At 56.0% G+C, this 18,755-nt stretch overlaps 2 protein-coding genes across 5 annotated transcripts; one reads left to right on the forward strand and one right to left on the reverse strand.

The window, feature by feature from the left end:
* Window positions 1–210: 210 nt before the first annotated feature.
* On the reverse strand, window positions 211–4,728 carry CLP1 (cleavage factor polyribonucleotide kinase subunit 1). The gene is given in 4 exon segments (XM_043548314.1): window positions 211–775; window positions 778–1,314; window positions 3,369–3,991; window positions 4,599–4,728. Coding segments are annotated over 4 exon segments (1,326 nt in total). The 5' UTR covers window positions 4,630–4,728; the 3' UTR covers window positions 211–640.
* A 507-nt stretch (window positions 4,729–5,235) lies between these two features.
* YPEL4 (yippee like 4) lies at window positions 5,236–16,918 on the forward strand. 4 transcript variants are annotated; one of them, XM_037899335.2, is made up of 5 exons: window positions 5,236–5,366; window positions 8,255–8,579; window positions 8,899–8,942; window positions 14,940–15,048; window positions 15,390–16,918. In XM_037899335.2, exons 2-5 carry the CDS (start codon window positions 8,439–8,441, stop codon window positions 15,477–15,479), a joined length of 384 nt encoding a protein of 127 aa, XP_037755263.1. In that variant the 5' UTR covers window positions 5,236–5,366; window positions 8,255–8,438; the 3' UTR covers window positions 15,480–16,918. The 4 variants fall into 4 exon arrangements, with proteins under 4 accessions (XP_037755263.1, XP_037755262.1, XP_043404250.1 ...); XM_037899334.2 differs by lacking the exon at window positions 5,236–5,366 and adding an exon at window positions 5,386–5,582; XM_043548315.1 differs by lacking the exon at window positions 5,236–5,366 and adding an exon at window positions 5,671–5,969.
* The last annotated feature ends 1,837 nt before the right edge of the window (window positions 16,919–18,755 follow it).

Genomic DNA, 18,755 nt, shown 5'->3' on the forward strand with positions numbered 1-18,755 from the left:
TTCTTAGCCTGGCTCCTGGGATGATCCACACTGTACTGAAGTGCCCCAGGGTACTTCGTGTGGCCCTGTTCCAATCTGTCCAGTTTTGTCTGTGGGCATCACATTGAAATTCCCCTTTCCAAGCCCCAGCAGTGCCTCCTGTGTGCGTGCCCTGCAGATCCCTCTCTCACACTGCAGGAGGTTACACAAAATTCATCCACTGTCACTAGAGACCAGCAAAATACCAGGAAATTTATTAAAATTACAAAAATATAAAACAATATTGATCCTCTCCTACAAGAAGAGGCCCATGAAGCACTGGCTGTGTAAAAGGGACAATGGGTCCAGATTTCAGGGACTGAAATCTAAGGAGGAGAAGAGAACCTAGAGAAGGATGTAGGCAGTGAACCATCTACAGTTACATTTAATCCCACATTCCCTCCCTGCTTCTGTCTACAAATTAATCCGCAAACCTCACCTGACCCACTTTGGTTTCTCCCAACGGTTTGATCTGGACAGCAGCCTCTACCCCTTCCCACACTGGTTTCAAATGATTCAGTCTGTGTGGCAGTCTCCACCCCCTTCAATTGGTAAAAGTTCTGTCCACAAAGGAGACACTATAGGCCTGGTTGACTCCACCTCTTCTGCTCCGGTGCAGCGCCTACTTAAGGTCCATGAAGCGGATGTCCATGATCAGCAGGAAGTTCTTGGGCAGTGGGCGAGGTGCCGGTGACAGCACTGTGAAGACCTGGCGATCTACATCCACCCCAGTGACGACGATGAAGCCAGCCCACGCTCGGTCTCGGAGATGTTCTCCTCACTGCCATCAGCAGTGCTGACGCTCAGCAGGTGGTGCACCATGTCACGGCCCGGCGTCACTGGCACAAGCTTGAGCTGGTTGTCCTCCTGCGACATGCCCAGGGGCAGACATGAGTCAGGGATGGTGGGAGCCCCCACCTTGTAGATCTTGACATCACAGAATTTGACGTCGAAGGCGTGGGGGTAGAAGCAGCCCCGGAAGCCGTAGAAGTACTCACGGATGCGGTCATCCCGGCACTCCCGCCGGAAGTCCTTGGAGCGCTCCACCACCCCACCCGACTTGGGGAGCAGCACTGTGCGCACAAAATGGGGGAGGTCCCGCTTCAGCTCATTGTAGAGGCGCTCCTGGTCCAGCACTACCACCACATCCACCTCAAAGGCTGAGGCAGCATGCACCAGGGCGTGGTACCCCGAGCCCTTCACCCAGCCGCAAGTGTTGATGACGCAGCCACTGACTGAAGCCCGGCGGTTCACTTCGCAGCGCTGGTTAAAGACGTCAGCCAAGCGAGATGTGATCTGTAGAGAGAAGCAGCATGGCTAATTGGAACCCAAGGAAGGTGCATGGCAATTGCAGTATCTGAAGTGGCTCCACCCATGGTCTTTCCCTTTCTCAAGGTGGGGCTTATATCCTTTGCAGGCTGCGACTAGATGGTGGCCTGATCACATATAAATTGCCCTTGAGCAGCCCTGACACTGACATTTTACTCAGTGGAGGAGAAATGGAAATGCAAATCTCTTTCTGTCCAAGCATCTCGCTTTAGATATCTTGGCATGGCAAATTAAGCATGGCAGAGCCCAGCTTAATAAGAGACATTCTCCATCAAGAAACTGTGTCTTGTCCTTAACCAATGAGGCAAGGGATACAAATAACTGTATTTTGTTTGGTTACTTGGACAACTATTAAGCACCAGTGCATTTATTTGCTTCTAGAATGCTAATCAGATTGGACATTTTACACCCTGCTTACTGAATGGTCATTAAGGTAACTGATCATTTCTTCTAGACCTCTACATCTGAGGTCACAAGAGGAGAGATTTGCTGATTGTCGTGCGGGAGACAGTCAGAAGGTATGTAACAACACAGAGATTCAGAAAAACAATGTAGGTTTGTGTCTACAATGAAATATAGCAAGTGATAGTTATTGCTGCTTTAGAGAGACAGTATTAGCATCACCCCTAATGAACAGGAAGGTGTGAAATGCTAAACTCTGCTCTTTTAACACAGAAGTTGCCAAATAATTAAACAGAATATCCTTTTTATTCACTGTTTTTTTTTTCCATCTTAAGTCTTTTCAAGCTCTATTTTTTAATAAAGGTTTATCTCAGTCAAGATAATATGCTACCTGCAAGGACATGTAATTAAGAAGATTCTCTGTATTTGGACAATATTTATATCTTGGATTAATAAATGTCAGTGTTCATCTCAAACCATGCAAATGTTTCACTGCTGTTCCTATTCTGCAGATATGGAAGTGACTTAAGAATGGCCATCCTGGGTCAGACCAATGGTCCATCTAGCCCAGTATCCTGTCTAACAGTGGCCAGTGCCAGATGTTTCAGAAGGAATTAAAAGAACAGGGCAATTATCCCAAGCGATCCACCTCATTGTCCAGTCCCAGATTCTGGCAATCAGAGGCTTAGGGACACCTTGAGCATAGGATTGTGGCCCTGAACATCTTGGTTAAAAGCCATTGATGGACCTAACCTCCATGAACTTATCTAATTCTTTTTCAAACCCAGGTATATTTTTGGCTTTCACAATGTCCTCTGTCAAAGAGTTCCACAGGTTAACTGGGCACTGTTTGAAGAATTACTTCCTTATTTTGTTTTAAACCTGCTGTTTATCAATTTCATTTGGTGACCCTGGGTTCTTGTGTTATGTGAAAGTGTATTAACTTGCCAAGGTCACACAGGAAGTCAGTGGCAGAGTTGGCCCGAGAGCCGTGACTTCCAGTCCATGATGCAAGCCTGTTTCCTTCCAAGGTAGCACAAAACAGATTAAAGAGTACTGATGGTAGGAGAAGATAAAAGGGGAAGCAACACTCTCCTCCTTTCCTCCAGACTAGATGATGAAAATGCAGCTGAGCAGGGCCAGAGGTGATTGTGGGGTGGGGAGACAAGGGAATGTCAGCCCTTTACTCCCAGTAATTCCTTTTTCTTTGGATCGGTCCCCCAACTCCCTATTCATGTGAGTTCAGACCTAAGAAAAAGTCTCCGCATGGGGCAGTCTCTGCCCTTCCCCACCGACAAGTGTGCATATGTGAATTCATCTTGCTGGATTGGTCTAGCCCAGGGAGGATGGAGATGCCTGTGCCATCCCCTGGTGTGAGGGGGGTGTGCACATTGGCATTCTCCTTCCAAAATACTCTGGATTGTGGAGAAGGTGCCCGCCTACCCTTTTCTCCAGTGGGACCAGAATACATTTACAAATACAGCCTACTTTACTCCTCCCTCTCTGAGAACCAGATGCTTTGGTCATTAAAGGTTGCTGTGTCTCCAGAAACATCTGTGTGTGTGGGAAAGAGCCCTGGCTGCCTTGAATTTCACCCCCCCAGATCCGCCACTGCTCACCTTATTATAGAGTTTGATGTTGGTGCCAGGAGTGGTGGAGCCAAAGTGATAGACCAGGGGGGCCTGGACAGAGAAGCCCTCCTCTACGTCAGCAGGCCGCTCGATGTACAGTGCCCCCATGGTGCCAGGAATGGAGACCGAGCCCTGGCCCACGTCCAGCTCCACGAAGGTGGGTCGGCGCCCCAGCCGCACAGCGTAGTTCAGCAGCAGCCGGCACACTGTCGACTTACCCACATCCGTAGGTCCCACCACCATGACTCGGGGCCCCCGCTCATCCTCGCGCTCTGCCTGCCGCCGCATCTGCTCCAGGGCTGTGTGGGTGTTGAGATAGAGCAGCATGGGCGTGTCCTTCGATATGTAAGCCACTTCAGTGCGGCCGCTCAGCTGCACTGTGCAGCCATGCCACGTAAACACGGCCACCTTGGCACCAGCATCAAAAGTGAACTTCTTGTTACGGGTCAGCTCAGTGCCGAAGATTTCCGCCATGCCTGCCAGCAGCTCCAGCTGGACAGTCTGCGAGGCCTCCACCTCAAAGCGAAGCTCCGTCTCCCGCTCCAGCTCAAACTTTGCCACCTGCTTCTTCTCATCCCCAGCCTCCTCTGCCATCTCTATCCTGTACAGGCCTGAAACAAACACAAGGAAAGAGGTCACATCACAGGGAGTATAATGCTCTCCCATCAGCCTCCCCAGTTCTACTCTACTCAATCCCTATCTGGAGCTGGTAGAGGGCTCTGTTCCCTACGGTGCTCTTCACTGTCACACAGACCCAGCCATTATTATATATAGATGAGAGGAGGGTTCCCACTCCCCACACTCTGATGCAATTGGTTATTCTGGAGCTCCACTAATTAAACGATATTCCTTACCATGCCCCCAGGAACCACACACCAAAGAGCACCAAGGCTGTCAGGCCATGGCACTGGGCCACGGAGACAATGGCCATGGAAACAGACCAGAGCCGGGATGTTATTGCTTCGCCCTCTAGACACTGCCCCAGGCAAGACAGTTTTGGTCACTGCAGCTTCATATGGGAAAACAAACCACTGTGTGAACAGGAGTCACTACAGCGTCACTCATACAAATGACAGCACCCCCACCCTCCTATGGCAGCAGTGTCCCCCACACTGTGGCCAGGCTCCTCCCCGGCAAGGAATGATGACGCTACCCCCCTCCACCTCCCGGAGAATGGCGGCAACACCCCTCTCGTGCCCAGAACCCCCCGCGACCTGCCTGCGGTGTGCCCAGGGGTCCCACTGGGCATGGCGGCGCCGCCCCCCGCCGTAAAGCAGTGGTGGGCAACAGGCAGCCCCTTAGGATAATCCGCTGGCAGGCGCCAGACAGTTTGTTTACACGGACCGTCCGCGGGCACCGCCACCCACCGCTGCCAGTGGCCGCTGTTCGTGGCCAATGGGAACTGGGGGAAGCGGCGGCCAGCACGTCCCTGCAACCCGCGCCGCTTCCCGCAGGCCCCATTGGCCGGGAGCGGGAACCGCGGCCACCGGCAGCTGCGGGCGGCCCGCCAGCGAGTTACCCTGAGGGGCCACGTGTTGCCCACCACGGGCTTACAGGCAGCAAAGGGCGTTACTGGGTGTCGCCATGGCAACAGCAAGGCGCTAGGGAGCGGGCCGAGGAGGGGCCAAACCCAGCCGGGCCCCAGAAGAGTCGCTCACCCACCTACCGCCGCCGCTGCCTGGCGCTAAACCAACCAACCGGCAGACCCAAGACCACGCGTACTTCCGGCCTGGAGCCGGAAGGGGAAGGCAAAGTGCCTGACGGGAGAAATGGCCAGCCCCGGAAGTGCAGGGACGGGGCGCGTTGCCTGCTGGGGGATGTAGTTCTCCTGTGTAGGCCGAATCCGGAAAAAGGGCGTTGGAACGGCGGATGAGCGCAGGTCCTGCTGGGAGATGAAGTTCCCAAATGTAGGCCAAACTACGATGCGGAGAACGGTTCTGATCTGGGACCTGGAGTGTCAGGGTCCGGTTGCAGCCCAGGGGGCAGGTCTGTGTCAGGGCCACACGGCTGCCCAGCTTTACACAGCCGCAAGAGTGACATATTATGCAAATCATATAAGGGTTGATTTGCATATATGCAAATAACGCGCACATGGCTGTAAACTTCAGCCCATGGTCGACACCCCCTTCCCGAGCAATAATGGGGTTGGGACATGGAGCCACACAAAACTTAGCAGCAGCGAGGCTGGAGCGGTGTATGAGGGTGTGTATGAGGAGAGGGTGCTGGTGGGTGGCTGGATTGCTCAGGGGGTTCTGGGTGCATCTAAGTCAGTAGGTGCTGGTGGGTGGCTGAGGGGATGGGTATAGCCTAAATTGGGTGGGTGCTGAGAGATCTGGGAGTGCTGAGGTAGCTGGGCAGATGCTGGTGGGGGAGGGGCTCTCTTGCAGGGGCTGGGCTCTGGCTTGGGCCTTTCTGGCCAGGGTCTGGCTGGGGTGTCTCTCTTGGAGGGTAGGCTTTGTGGAGGACAGGAGGTCTCTGTGGGGCAGGGTTCTGGCTTAGGCAGCCTGCTGAGTCTCCCCCAACCCATCTTCTCTCCCTGCCACCTGGGTCAGCTGCCTGAAGCCTTTTGCTACTGGAGCCTCTCAGAAGGTGCATGACATTCAGGGAGGGCTGGCGGGGGGTGCCTGATGCTGGAGTGTCACATGAGATGCCAGATACCTGGCAACCATTAGCCAATGTTGCTACTGTATTTGGTAGTGATTGGGAAGGCCACCACTTGGAGTGTCATAGATCAGGGCTCCCGTGACTTGTGATTGGCCACAAATCCAGTCACTGTTTGGGGGAGCAAAAACTGAGTCCGTGTTTGGGGATGTTGCAGATTCAGCTATCAGTGTTGGAGCTGTCACAGAACAGGGGCTGTCAGTGTTTGGGGGAGTGGCTTGCCATGTGAGTGCCAGTGTTTGGGGGAGCGCGATTGGGGGTGCTAGTGTTTGGGGGAGCAGCAGACTATGTGAGTGCCAGTGTTTAGGGCAGTGAGATCAGAGGGTGTCAGTGTTTTGGGGAGTGGCATACCATCTAGATGCCAATGTTTGGGGCAGTGAGATTGGGGTGCCAGTGTTTGGGGGTGTAGTATGCTGTGTGGGTGCCAGTGTTTGGGGCAGTGAGATCACAGGGTGCCAGTGTTTGTGGGAGCAGCATGCCATGTGGGTGCCAGTGTTTGCGGGAGTGAGATTGGGGGTGCCAGTGTTTGGGGCAGTGAGATCAGGGTGTACCCATGTTTGGGGGAGCAGCATGCCATGTGGGTGCCAATGTTTAGGGCAGTGAGATCAAGGGGTGTCAGTGTTTGTGGGAGCGGCATGCCATGTGCGTGCCAGGCTTTGGGGCATTGAGATCAGGGGGACAGGGCTTGGGGCTGTCACAGATTTGGGGTGTCAGGGTTTGGGGCTCTTAATGCGCTGGGTATCTCCAGCCAGGTAGGTCGCAGTTTCTGTGCAGCGGGGATCCCTGGCCTGGGTGCTGGGGGGCGCACGCTGGCCTGAGAAGCATGCAGATTTGCAGCCCGTGATCCCGAGCTGTCTCTCGCTCCCCTCTCCCTGCGTCAGAGGCGCAATACATGATTTATTACCTGTGCGCCCCCCGCGCATCCCGGGGTACTGTTGGCCCTGAGCCTTCCCCCCGCCGCTCCACCCCTGCCCCATGTTCACCCCCCTCCCATCACTGCGCCCCCCACTCCCGCAGCCCAGCCCCAGTGGCCCGGGCCCCCTCCCTCCCTCCCCGCACCTCCCAGCCCCTTTCTGACGTAGCGGGGGCGGGGGGGGGGAGGAATGACTCAATGTTATGATGCGGTGCCACAACACACAGCCACATACGGCTCCAGCCCGAGCCCCAGGGCCCCATTCGCCCCCCAGCCGCGGTCCCCCGGCCCCCTGAGCCGGCCCCCTGCGCCCCGCACAGCCCCAGGGTGCTCCCCCTCCGCCGGAGGAGCGGCCGCGGGACGGACGGACGGGGCTCTTGGGACGAGATTTCAAGGTGAGGGGCGGCGGACGGGGGGGCTGAGCGCAAAGGGCTTCTCGGAGAAACTTTGCCCTCCCGCCGCGGCTGGCCCCGCAAACGGAGCCTGGGTCTCTCCCCTCCTGTGCATCATCCATCAATCCAGCCCCTGACGAGAGAGCCCAGTCCCCCCCGCCCCCCATCCCACTTGCAACTTTCCCAAGCCAGATCCTCCTCCATTTCCCTTGTCTGCGGGGAGCGGATCCCTGGGAACCCTCCCCCTCCCGCAGGTGTCACCTTCCACCTCACACCCCCCTCTGGTCCTTTACGTTATTTTCTGGGTGGGAAAGAGGGGACCGACCTTGTGGGGTTCTGGCACTGGGCCACCCCAGTTTGTGAGCCCATTGTCCACTAGCGAGGAGGGAGCGTGACACTTCTGCAGTGAGTTGAGGGCTGTCTCAGGCTGGTGCCAAACTCAGGCATGGGTTTTTTAAAAGGCAGTTCTGGGCAGTGACCAGCATGGGGCACTGTCTCTGGGCTGGGCTTGGGAGTTGGGGAGACTTGGGGCTCAGTGGTGGGAATGGGTCTGTCCCAGCATGGGGCGCTCTCATCCAGCAGTGACAGCAGCATGGGAGAAGAGACCACATGACAAGAACCAACCCTTTGTCCCAGAAAGGGGTGCTGTCCCCAGCACAGGGGCGTAGGTTGGCGAGCCGGAGAATTGGCTCCCCAGGACTGTGCATTTCCTTTCTAGCTCCAGTGGGGGGTGCTTCCTGGGGGGGGGGGGGGGGGGGCAGCGCAGGATGGATAAGAGAGCTGGCACTGAGGGCTGGGGGGCCCTTCCCCATCAGAGGGCACTCTTCCCAGTCTCCCAAGCGGAGGGAGCGCAGGCCATAGGGGCGACCCCCCTGATTCATTGCCCTCCTCTCTCTCGTTCTCTGCAGGTGACTCCCCTTTCGGCCTGGTTCTCATCTGGGGGGGCCCTGGCTGTGCAGCCCCCCCAAACTCTTCCCACCCTGAAACACGGCTCTAGCCAACCTGCTTCGCTGCTTCACCTGCGACCGACTGTGTGGGGGGTGCACAGCGCCCGCCCCCCCACCCCGCCAGGGTATCGCCCTCCAGCCTGTCATGCCCAGCTGTGAGCCAGGGCCGCCTGCTGCCTGCCTGCCCACCAAGACCTTCCGCAGCTACCTGCCACACTGCCACCGCACCTACAGCTGTGTGCACTGCCAGGCCCACCTGGCCAAGCATGATGAGCTCATCTCCAAGGTATAGCCACTCCAGCCTGCCAGGGACCTGCACCAGCCACCAGGCTTCTCCAAGGCCATGCACCCCGGCACTGTGAGGTTCCGCAGGGCTGTGCCCTGCTGGTGCCCAGCTGAGGACCCCACCACTGTGAGCTTCCTCACAGCCATGCCTTGCCACTGCCAATCTTGCCCATGGCAATGCCCTATCGGTGCCCAGCCAGGCCCTGGGTGTTGTAACTTCCCCACGGCAGTGAATGAAGGTGGATGGTGGGGGCCAGAGTTGGGGTTTTTTTGGCCGGGGGCGGGGGGCAGGGTATAATTCCTGTCCTTTGTCTCTGCAGTCTTTCCAGGGGAGCCATGGCCGAGCCTACCTGTTCAATTCTGTGTGAGTGCCCCTCTGTGATCCATCACTCCATCAGTTACAAGGGGGGGAGAGTACGGGTTGGGGGTGGGAGGGTGGGGACTTTGCAGCCAGTCAGAAGGGAGCAGGCAGCAGCTAGAGCTATATTAGCAGGCCTTATCATTGATTAGGTGTATTACAGTAGTGCCTTGGTCACCCAGCTTTGGAGCAGGACCCTGTTGTGCTAGGCGCTGTACAGACCCAGACCAGAGATGGTCCCTGCCCCAAAGAGCTGATAATTTAAGCCATCACTGTTCTACATGACCCAGGAGAGGGTGACTGTTGGCATCTGAACTCAGAGGCAGGAGGGGCCCCCCCATTCCAAAGGTGGAGTCTCTGGAATGGAGTCTCCTTGGTGGTGAGTCCTGGGGTAGAATAACAGCAGTTGTCATGGTGATGTATAACCCTGCCCCAATGTGCCTCACTCTCTGGGCTGCACTAGAGCATACCACACCCCATGTCTTGGCACTGTTCCCCAGCAGACAATTCCCTGCTCAAGCTGGCAGTAAGGCCCCATCTCCAAAACTTCTTGCGCAGGGGTCTTTCTCCCCAAAGATGTCTCATATGGGTTGGCTCATCTCCAAGCCCAGGGTCCTCCCTGTCAGTCCACTCCAGGGTGATCCCAGCAAGGGGCTGGGATTGTAATGGGGAGGTGATGAAAATCCACCACAGCCACACCACTGTCAACTCTGGCAGGGGATCACAACCTCTACCACTCAGCCAATGGGCCATCCCATTGCCAACAGCAATGCCTATTGACATAGAAGTATCTAGGAACCTTCTCCCTTGTCTGGTCCCTGGCTTACGGGTGGCCATGGCCAATGACCAAACATGACTGAGCAATCACGAGCAGGAGTAGAGAGGCTATTGTATCTTTGTATGTGGCTCTGGTGTGACCGCTGCTGGAATCCTGTGTCTAGTTCTGGTGCCCACATTTCAAGAAGGATGTTGATACATTGGAAAGGGGTCTGAGAAGAGCCACAAGAATGATTAAGGGATTGGAAAACCTGCCTTTTAGTGGTAGACTCCAGGAGTTTAATCTATTTAGCTTAGTAAAGAGAAGGTTAAGGGGTGACTTGATCACACTCAAGAAGTACCTACCTCTGGTCCAAAAACGTGAGACTAGAGGGCTCTTTGGGCTAGCAGACAAAGGTATAACGTCCAATGGCTAGAAGCTGAAGATAAACAAATTCAGACTGGAAATAAGGAAATAATATTTAACAGTGAGGGTAATTAACCAATGGAACAACTTACCAAGGGTCCTGGTGAATTTGCCGTCCCTGGCCATTTTAAAATCAGGATTGGATGTTTTTCGAAGAAATTTGCTCTATGTTGAACAGGAATTAATTCAGGGAAGTTCTCTAGTCTAGGTTATACAGGAGGTCAGAACAGATGCTCACAACAGTGCCTTCTGGCCTTGGAATCTCTGAATGACACGGCAGAGAGAAGGCAGAGCTGGACAGACCGTGCCCTAAGGATTTAGGGCCGTGGTTTGGCTGCTGTCTGAGGCTGTGGATGGCATGATGGCTCCTTGCTGCCTTGGCTCAGTAGTGCAGCTGCGTGGTTCTCACTGCTATGAGTTTGTCTGCTTTGCATCAGAGACTGATCAGGCTAGGACCAGTTTGTTTTGTGGGAACAACAGAAATGCCCTCTTTGCTAGCTGGTTCTCACAGTTTTGCTTAATGATGGGCAAGGTTGTTAATGCCACCCTTTGGGAGGGTGTTACAGGGTCAGCAAGGGTCAGCAACCTCCCAAGTGCCCCCTTGTGGCCAGGGGAGGCTCTGTAGCAGCGTGCCTCACTTTCCCGTCTTCAGGGCTCCTCAATAAATGCTACAAACAGGCTGCTCTCTGTTCAGCCACCCCTCCTTAGGGGCTGGATTTATTAACATCAGTGTGCAAAACAAAACTCTCAAGGTCCCAAAATAAAGTCATCTCTGTTCCCTGCTCTTAGCAGGCCACTCCCAGGCCTTCCTCGCTCTACTCCTGTGGGAATTCTGCACCACTGGGCACGCACAGAATTTTTTTTCCCACAGAAAATACATTCTGCCCCAGAAGTGCTGCAGTTCTGCCTTTTGCCCACCAGAGGCTGCTGTGGTGCCAGAACAGCTGGCTGCGTTCATGCTGCTGATTGTTCTGGCCCCACAGTGGCCTCTGGTGGACTAAAGGCAGAACTGTAGCATGTCTTGGGCAGAAATGTATTTTCTGCGGGGAAAAAAAAAGACTGTGGGATACATGAATTCTATACGTCCACAGTGGTGCAGAATTCCCCCAGGAGCAGAGACTCCTAGTGATGCCATCAGATCTAGGTCAGGGGTGGGCAAACCATGGCCCACGGGATGTATCCGGCCCATCAGACCTTTTAATCCGTCCCACAAGGTCCCACTGGGGAGCAGGGTCAGGGGCTTGCCTTGCTCCGCTCTGCGCATGCAGCAGCTCTGCATGGCTTCCGGAAGCAGGGTCAGCCAGGGGGCTCCGCACACTGCCCCTGTCCCAAGTGCCAGCTCTGCAGCTCACATTGGCTGGGAACCGTGGCCAATGTGAGCTGCGGCGGTGGTACCTGCGGACAGGGCAGTGCGCAAAGTTTAGTGTCCCTGCCTCTGCATGGGAGCCAGAGGCGGGATGGGCTCCTGTTTCCAGGAGCTGCTTCAGGTAAGTGCCACCCAGATCCTGCACCTCTGAGCCCCCTCTCCATGCCCCCACCCCCTGCCCCAGCCCTGATTGCCATCCCAACCCTTTGATCCTAGCCCGGAGTACCCTCCTGCACATTCAAACCCCTCCTCCCCAGCCCCACCCCAGAGTCTGCATGCCCAGCCAAAGCCTCACCCCCCCCCGAGTGCCCCTATCCCCTGACCCAGCCGAGACCCCCTCCTGCCCTCCGAACCCCTCCATCCAAGCCCGGAGCACCCTCCTGCACTCCAAATCCCTCATCCCCAGCCCCACCCCAAAGTCTGTACCCCCAGCTGGAGCTCTCATCCCCCCTCACCTTGTGCCCCAATCCCCTGCCCTAGCCAGCTCTCCATGCAATTTCCATACCGAGATGTGGCCCTCAGACCAAAAAGTTTGCCCACCCCTGATCTAGGAGCAGCTCTTACCATTGACCACATGGTGGCACTGTCTCACACGCTGGTGTGGGCTGATGGCTGGAGGGACCCTTGGGTGAGTTCGATTTGTCCCAGACAGAGTTCCATGGGGCCCTGCTGGGAGCCTGCTCATCCCCAGAGCTTTCCACACCAAGGCCCAGCTAGTCCCCCCTTCCCATTCAGGCTCTTTATGAAGCCACTGGGGATCTGCAGCGTCTCCAGTGCATCAATGAGACTCAACTCTGCCCCACATCCCTGAGCCAGGCTCTCACAGCTGCTCACCCATGATAGGATCTGACCCAGTGAGGCAGGGAAGGGGAATAGTCACTGCTCAGCCTAGATTAGAGGAAACCTTGGATGTGGGGTAGGGAGGGGGAGGCCTTGGCCAAAGAAGCAGCACCTGCCACATCCAGCAAGTGGGTGTATGCCTGCCTTTTGTCACGGTGACAGTCTTGAGGTCCTGTTAGATCATCCTCCTTAATCCCCTGGACACTGGTGCTGACTGCCCAGCCCTCAGCAATGGGTCCCCCATTGCAGCTGTCCAGGCTGGACACTGGCCTGCTCCCTTCATGGATGAGCAGGCAGGCATAGCGCTGGCTGCAGCACCAGGCTGCCCGGGGAGCACATGGCACTGCAGCTTGGCTCTCCGAGAGACGCCTCTTGCCAGAGACCAATGTTCCCTCTAAGTTTTGACAGGCTGTGTGCGCAAAAAAATTCTTCTGTGCAAATTTTTGTGCTTCTGTGCAAATTATTGTGCGTGCGGTGTTTCGCTGTGTGCGCGGGGTTTAGGATCTGTGTGCGCGCGCACAGCTTAGAGGGAACAGTGCTAGAGACCCCAGCATAGGGGCTAAGATGGGCCAGATGGCAGGTGGCTCGGATGGGCAGGCTACGATGGGGGCAGCAGAGCTCTCTTGGCCCTGGGGCATGCCAATGCTGGCTGCCATTTGTGAGCTCTGAGGGTCTCTAGGGCACCATGCATAGTGGGTCAGGCTTGTGGTTAATTGCTCATCCCAGCTGTGGTTATGGGGCAGGTTGCCAGATTGCAGCGGGGGGCATGGGAGCCTGCCTGGGCCCATGGGGCAGGGACAGTGTCTCAGGAGGGCAGCAATAGGGCCACAGCGATCTCCTTGGGATCCCCCTGCAAGCTGGCCAGAGCCAGCCCCAGCTGCCCTGCAGGGACTCAGGAGCTTCTGTGGCTCTTCCCCCAGTTATCTGTGCTCTCCCTGCAGGTGCACAGGTGTATGGGGAGGGGGAGAAAGGCAGGCATTGGCAGTAGCTCATGTGGGGAGAGAATGAGGGAGGAATGGGACCTTGTCCTCCCTCAATCCTTCACAGCCTCTGCCCCCCCAGTCAGCCCCTTCTGATTCCCCCTTGAGCCCATCCCATCCCAAACCCCCACAGCCTCTGCCCCCTTGAACTCCTGTCCCCCTGCAAGACTCATGGGTCTCTCTTTCCCCACCTGAGTGAGCCCTGAGCGCAGACACCAGCTCAGCCCCCGTCCCACTTCACCTCAGAGGTGTCAAGTTGCACAGTAGTTTCTCTTAAAGCCCCAGCTTCTGGAGTGCTGGGAGGAGCTCAGCTTCCCCCTTTTTTTTTTTTAATGGGCATTCCACGTTCTCCTGTGAGGGAAAAAAGCTGGGGCAAGTGGTCCCTAAGGGTGCCAGCTGGGTAGTAAATAGAACCCAATATTGGCTCAAAACCAGACAATATTTAAAAGACACGCTCTTGATTTGCTTTGGCATCCAGTGCCTGGTGTCTGAATGCCTGAGGCTGCTCTGGCTGTGCGTATGTAGCATGGGAGTGTGGCTGTGTATGGAGCTCGGCCCAGCACACGGGAAGGCCTGGGCTCCTGTGCTTTGATCTCAGCAGGGCCTGGGGGTTAAGCCTGAACGGCCTGGTTTTGTATGGGCTGTATGTTTGCTAGGGCACCACGACACTCTCCCACAGCTGCTAGCTGACCTGGCAGCTGAATTCAACCCCCACTCCCCCCAGCAACGTTCCCCTTAATTTTTTCCATCCATGTGTGAAATGAATTTTATGTGCACCAGTATTGAAGTAATGTGCATGTGCATTGCCACCAGTAGAAACAAAAAACAGATGTATATATTTTAAAAGTTACCATAGGGATAATTACTCCAGCCAAGACAGGTTAGGCATTTTAGAACTCACTACTCAAAAATTAAATTTAAGCCTAAGAGAGAAATAAAAATTATGAAATACATAGACCAGTCCAGAAACTAAAATAACAGCACTTTGAAGGAATAAAATTACAGAGAATATATGTGCATTGAAGGAAGTATCAAGAACAACAACAACAATACAAGTATGTGTTGGGAGGTGAGTGTGAGAGACACAGTGGTATGTGTGTGTGAGTGAAAGAGAGAGAGAGACAGTGTGGTGTGTATGTGAGCCACACAGGGTGGGGTGTGTGTGTGAGAGAGAGAGACACATACACAGTGTGGTGTGTGAGACATGTTGCCCCTTTAAATAGATCTGCAGTCACCAGGCTGCTTGTTCAGACACAGCAACAACTGCCAGGAAGCTCTGTCCCATGTCCCACTCCTGAGCTCTGTCATGTCCCCTCCCCGGCTCTGTGGAAATGGGGTACATAGGCAGGGGGAGGGGGACACCCTGACATCAGTGTCCCCACCTCCCCTTCTCCTCTCTACACAGGAAGCAGGAGGCTCCCAAGAGCAGTTGGCCAGGGGGTCCAACCCAAGGCAGAGGGCAGGAGCAGCACGGCAGTGGGGTGAGGGGCACCTGAAGTGTGTGACACTTGGTAGACTGCTGGGCGGCTGCGCGGCTTAGAGGGAACTTACCCCACAGGGGCAGGGCTGTGGGGATCTGGGGGTGGAAGGCAGTATGTGACCTTGTCCCATGCTGCTCCTCTTTCTGGTGCCAGGGTTAACGTGGGCTGCGGGCCAGCTGAACAGCGCCTCCTGCTCACTGGGCTCCACTCTGTGGCCGACATTTTCTGTGAGAGCTGCAAGACCACCCTGGGGTGGAAATATGTGAGTACTGCTCCAACCCTGCAGGAATCCCCCCATGTCATAGCACCCCCAGCTGGGAAAGTACAGACTATGCCCCCTCCCTGGTGTCACAATGCCCCCTGCTGCGCAGGGCAGGGCTGAGCAGTGTGGGGTCCTCCCTGTCCCTGGAGTCACAGTGTCCCCAGCTGAGGAGGGCAGTACAGGCTTCCCCCTCCCTGGGGTAATAGCACCTCCTGTTGAGGGGTCTCGGCAGTGCAGGCTCCTCCCCCTCCCTGGGGTCACAGTGCCTTCTGCTGGGGAGAAGAGCATGCCCTAGAGGACGGGGCTGGCTCAGACGCTCCGCTTTCTCGCCCCTCCCCCAGGAACAGGCCTTCGAGACCAGCCAGAAGTACAAGGAGGGGAAGTTCATCATTGAGATGTCACACATGGTGAAGGACAACGGCTGGGACTGAGGAGGGAGGGGGCTTGCAGCCACACCCCCAGCAGCATGGCCTCCCCCTCCCTGATCACGTTGCTACATTGCCCATCCCAGCACGAGAACGCCCCTGCACAAAGGTCACCTTTCGGGAGCAGGGGATCCAGGACCCTCACACCACCCCCAGCCTGAGTGTGCACTGAGCACGGGGACGCCTGTTTCCCCTTTGGGGCCAGCACCAGGCATGGACTGTGAGGCCAGCCCCAGGGTGGGCATCCTGCTGGGCACCGACCCGCTGCTAGCACTGTGGGGCACAGACACCTGGGAGCATGACTCCTGCGGCTAGTGTCTTCCCCAATCAGGGGGAGTGGGAGTTTAGTTAGAGCCTGCCCTGTGAGATGGGGAGCAAGGAGACAGTTCCTTGGGTATGGTGCTGAGGGGAACTGGTGGGGTGAGGGAGCTGAGTGTCCACCCACCCCCGCCCCTGGTGTGGGGTTGTGAGGGGAGAGGCCAAGAGGATCAAAGCTGGCCCCCTGGTGTGGGGTGGGGGCCATTAGCATCAGAGAGCTTCACTCGCACTCTTGGTGATGAGGATCAAAGCCAGGCCCCCTTGGCAGGGGGCTCTGGGGCGGAGGGGGGAAGGTCAGAGTTGCCACTCCACAGTAGGCACAGGAACAGATTCAAAACTGGCCCCCTCCCCACATGGGGCTCTGGGTGGGAGGTCAATGGGATCAGGGAAGCCACCCCAGTCTGGGGCTCAGGGTGGAGTTGGGGGAGAGAAGGTAGGAGCTGGTCCCCTGACCTGTGGCGAGAGGGTCACCACTGGCACCACTGGACTGGGGCTCAGTGTGGGGTGGGGGAAGACAGGGTCAGAGCCAGGCCTCCTGGCCCCGGAGTGTGTGGTGGGAGAAGGATCAGAGTCCAGCTCCTGGCCTGGGGCTTGGAGTGGGGCGTTGGGGTCAGAACTGGACCCCTGGCCTAGGACTATGAGTGGGAGGTGAGAAGGTCGGAGCAGCCTGGGGCTTGGAGCGAGGGTGGTAGCTGGCCCCTCCTGGCCCTAGGCTTGGAGTGAGGGGATGAGATGGTCCAAGCCAGCCTCTGCAGTCTAGGACTTGGATTTGGGGGGGGGGGGGTGGGAGGGGCGAGAGGGTGGGAGTTGGGCCCCTGGCTTGGGAAGGTTGGAGCTGCCCCTCCCCCGCCCCCAGGCCTGGGGTGAGAGGGTCCAGAGCTGGGCCTGGGACTCTGCTGTTCATTTCCCTGCTCCCACGTCCCTCCCTTGGGCCTTCTTCTGCACTCCTCCATATCTGCTCTGGGCCATTTGGTTCTGTAGGTCGCCATGCCTTGGTGATCCCTGGGCACTGCCCATCCCTGCCCCTTCATTGCTGCCATGGGGCCTGGCCCCGGGGGCCCCAACACTGTGGCACCAGCACCAGCGCACGCGGGTTTTGTATTATAAATAAAGGTGTTTTTATAGAAGATAGAGTCTGTTATTGGGGGAGGGAGCTGGTCAAGGCCTGTCCATTCCGTCTGTCCTTCTGGGCTCTGCCACCCTGCCATCCAGCAGGGGCACCCGTTAGTGGATGAGACTCATGCCTGGCCTTGTCAGGGGCTGGCACAGGTGGAGGGTGCTATGGTGTCTGAGCAGCATGGACCCCCCACTCACCTCCAAGGGCACTGGGTCTGAGAGAATCACAGTGGGAGATGGATCAGAGATGTCCCACTGACATCAGAGACCCCCAACCAACCTCATCACAGCACCCCCTTCTGGCATCAGAGCCCTCACCCCTACCCAAGCACAGTAGCCCCCCGCCAGTGTCAGAGCAGACCTTACTGACATCAATAGCATCTTGACCTCCCATCTCCCACCCCCACCCCCCACCCCACTGGCATCAGAAGCGCCCCCAACCTGAGCACAGCACCCCCTTATGGCATCAGAAAACCCTCCACCCCGAGCATAGTAGCACCCCACTGGTGTCAGAGTAGCCCCCACCAGCATCAGAGCCCCCCCCACCCCCGAGCTCAGCACACCCTGCTGGCATCAGAGCCCCCCCGTCACACACTAGGGTCTAGGCAGTGCAACCTATTGGGCAGAGCAGGAGTCTGGCCTAGTGGGCAGAGCAGAATCAGAGGGCAGCAGTGATCAGGAGACAAGCCAGTGGGCAGAGGAAATCAAAGATGGCACAGCGCGGCAGCGAATAAAATGAGGCAGCTTGGTCAGGAGGTCCACGATGGTCAGTATAACTGAGTGCCCTTGGAAGCACGGTAACTCCACAATAAAGTCTATTGAGAGGGTAGAGCAAGGACACACAGGTGTGGGGAGGGGCTGGGGGAAGCCCATGGGCTTGACTTGGCTTATAGATCTCCCCATGGGCACACAAGTTGCATGACCTAGCGTTGTTTTTAACATCCGTTCATAAGATCAGCCATCAGAAGTACCTAGGGTCCAGATTTTAAATGGGCCGAAATGTCCAGCCATGGGCGAGTCATGGCATAACTCTAGCACCTGAAGCCAGGAGCTGCCCTCGGGCATGTAGAGACGAGCCCCACAATAAATCAGGTCGTGTTGTAGATGAAACTTTGAATCTGGGGATTCCAGCAGATTGAGGCCGCAAACAGGTCACTTGTAAGCAAGGGGTGGCAAGTGGTCATCAAGTGACTGTGAGGCTCCTGCACACAAAAGTGGGAGGGTTTAATGACAGTGGTGAAAGCTTCCTGCTCCACTTCACGCTACTCATCCTTGTGTGACAAGGCATTGCCATCCCGTTCTTAGTCCCTGGACAGTACGTAACCATGAAGTCAAATTGGGAGAGAAAAAGAGCCCAGCAAATCTGACATTGGTTGAGTTGTTGCATTTCTCCAATTTCTTTGATCAGCTCAGACTTGGACAGAGCCTTAGGCCTCCTTGAGGAGGTGCCTCCATTCCTCAAAGGCAGCTCAGACAACCAGCAGTTCTTTGTCCCACATCATAGTTTCTCTCAGTGGGAATCAGTTTCAGAGAGAAAAAGGCGCAGGGATTTGCATTTCTCAGGTTTTGCATAAAGTTGACTTTGGCGAAGCCACTCAAAAACAGTGTGCGCTGGGTGGTCATGGAATTGTTGATTCTCTGAAAAAATGAGTCTTTCATATAAGTAGATGATCATGAATTGGTTGAGGATGTCTCTGAAAACATCATTCGTGAAATGCTGGAAGGTAGTGGGGGTGTGCCATAGACCAAATGACACGACCAAATAGTCAAAATGGCCATGTCTGGTTCAAAATGCCATTCATCCTGTCATCCAGCAGTGGCTGAGGAGCGTGAATACCAACCTAAGGC

Source organism: Chelonia mydas, chromosome 6 (assembly GCF_015237465.2).
Source record: "Chelonia mydas isolate rCheMyd1 chromosome 6, rCheMyd1.pri.v2, whole genome shotgun sequence".
Classification (NCBI taxonomy): Eukaryota; Metazoa; Chordata; order Testudines; family Cheloniidae; genus Chelonia; species Chelonia mydas.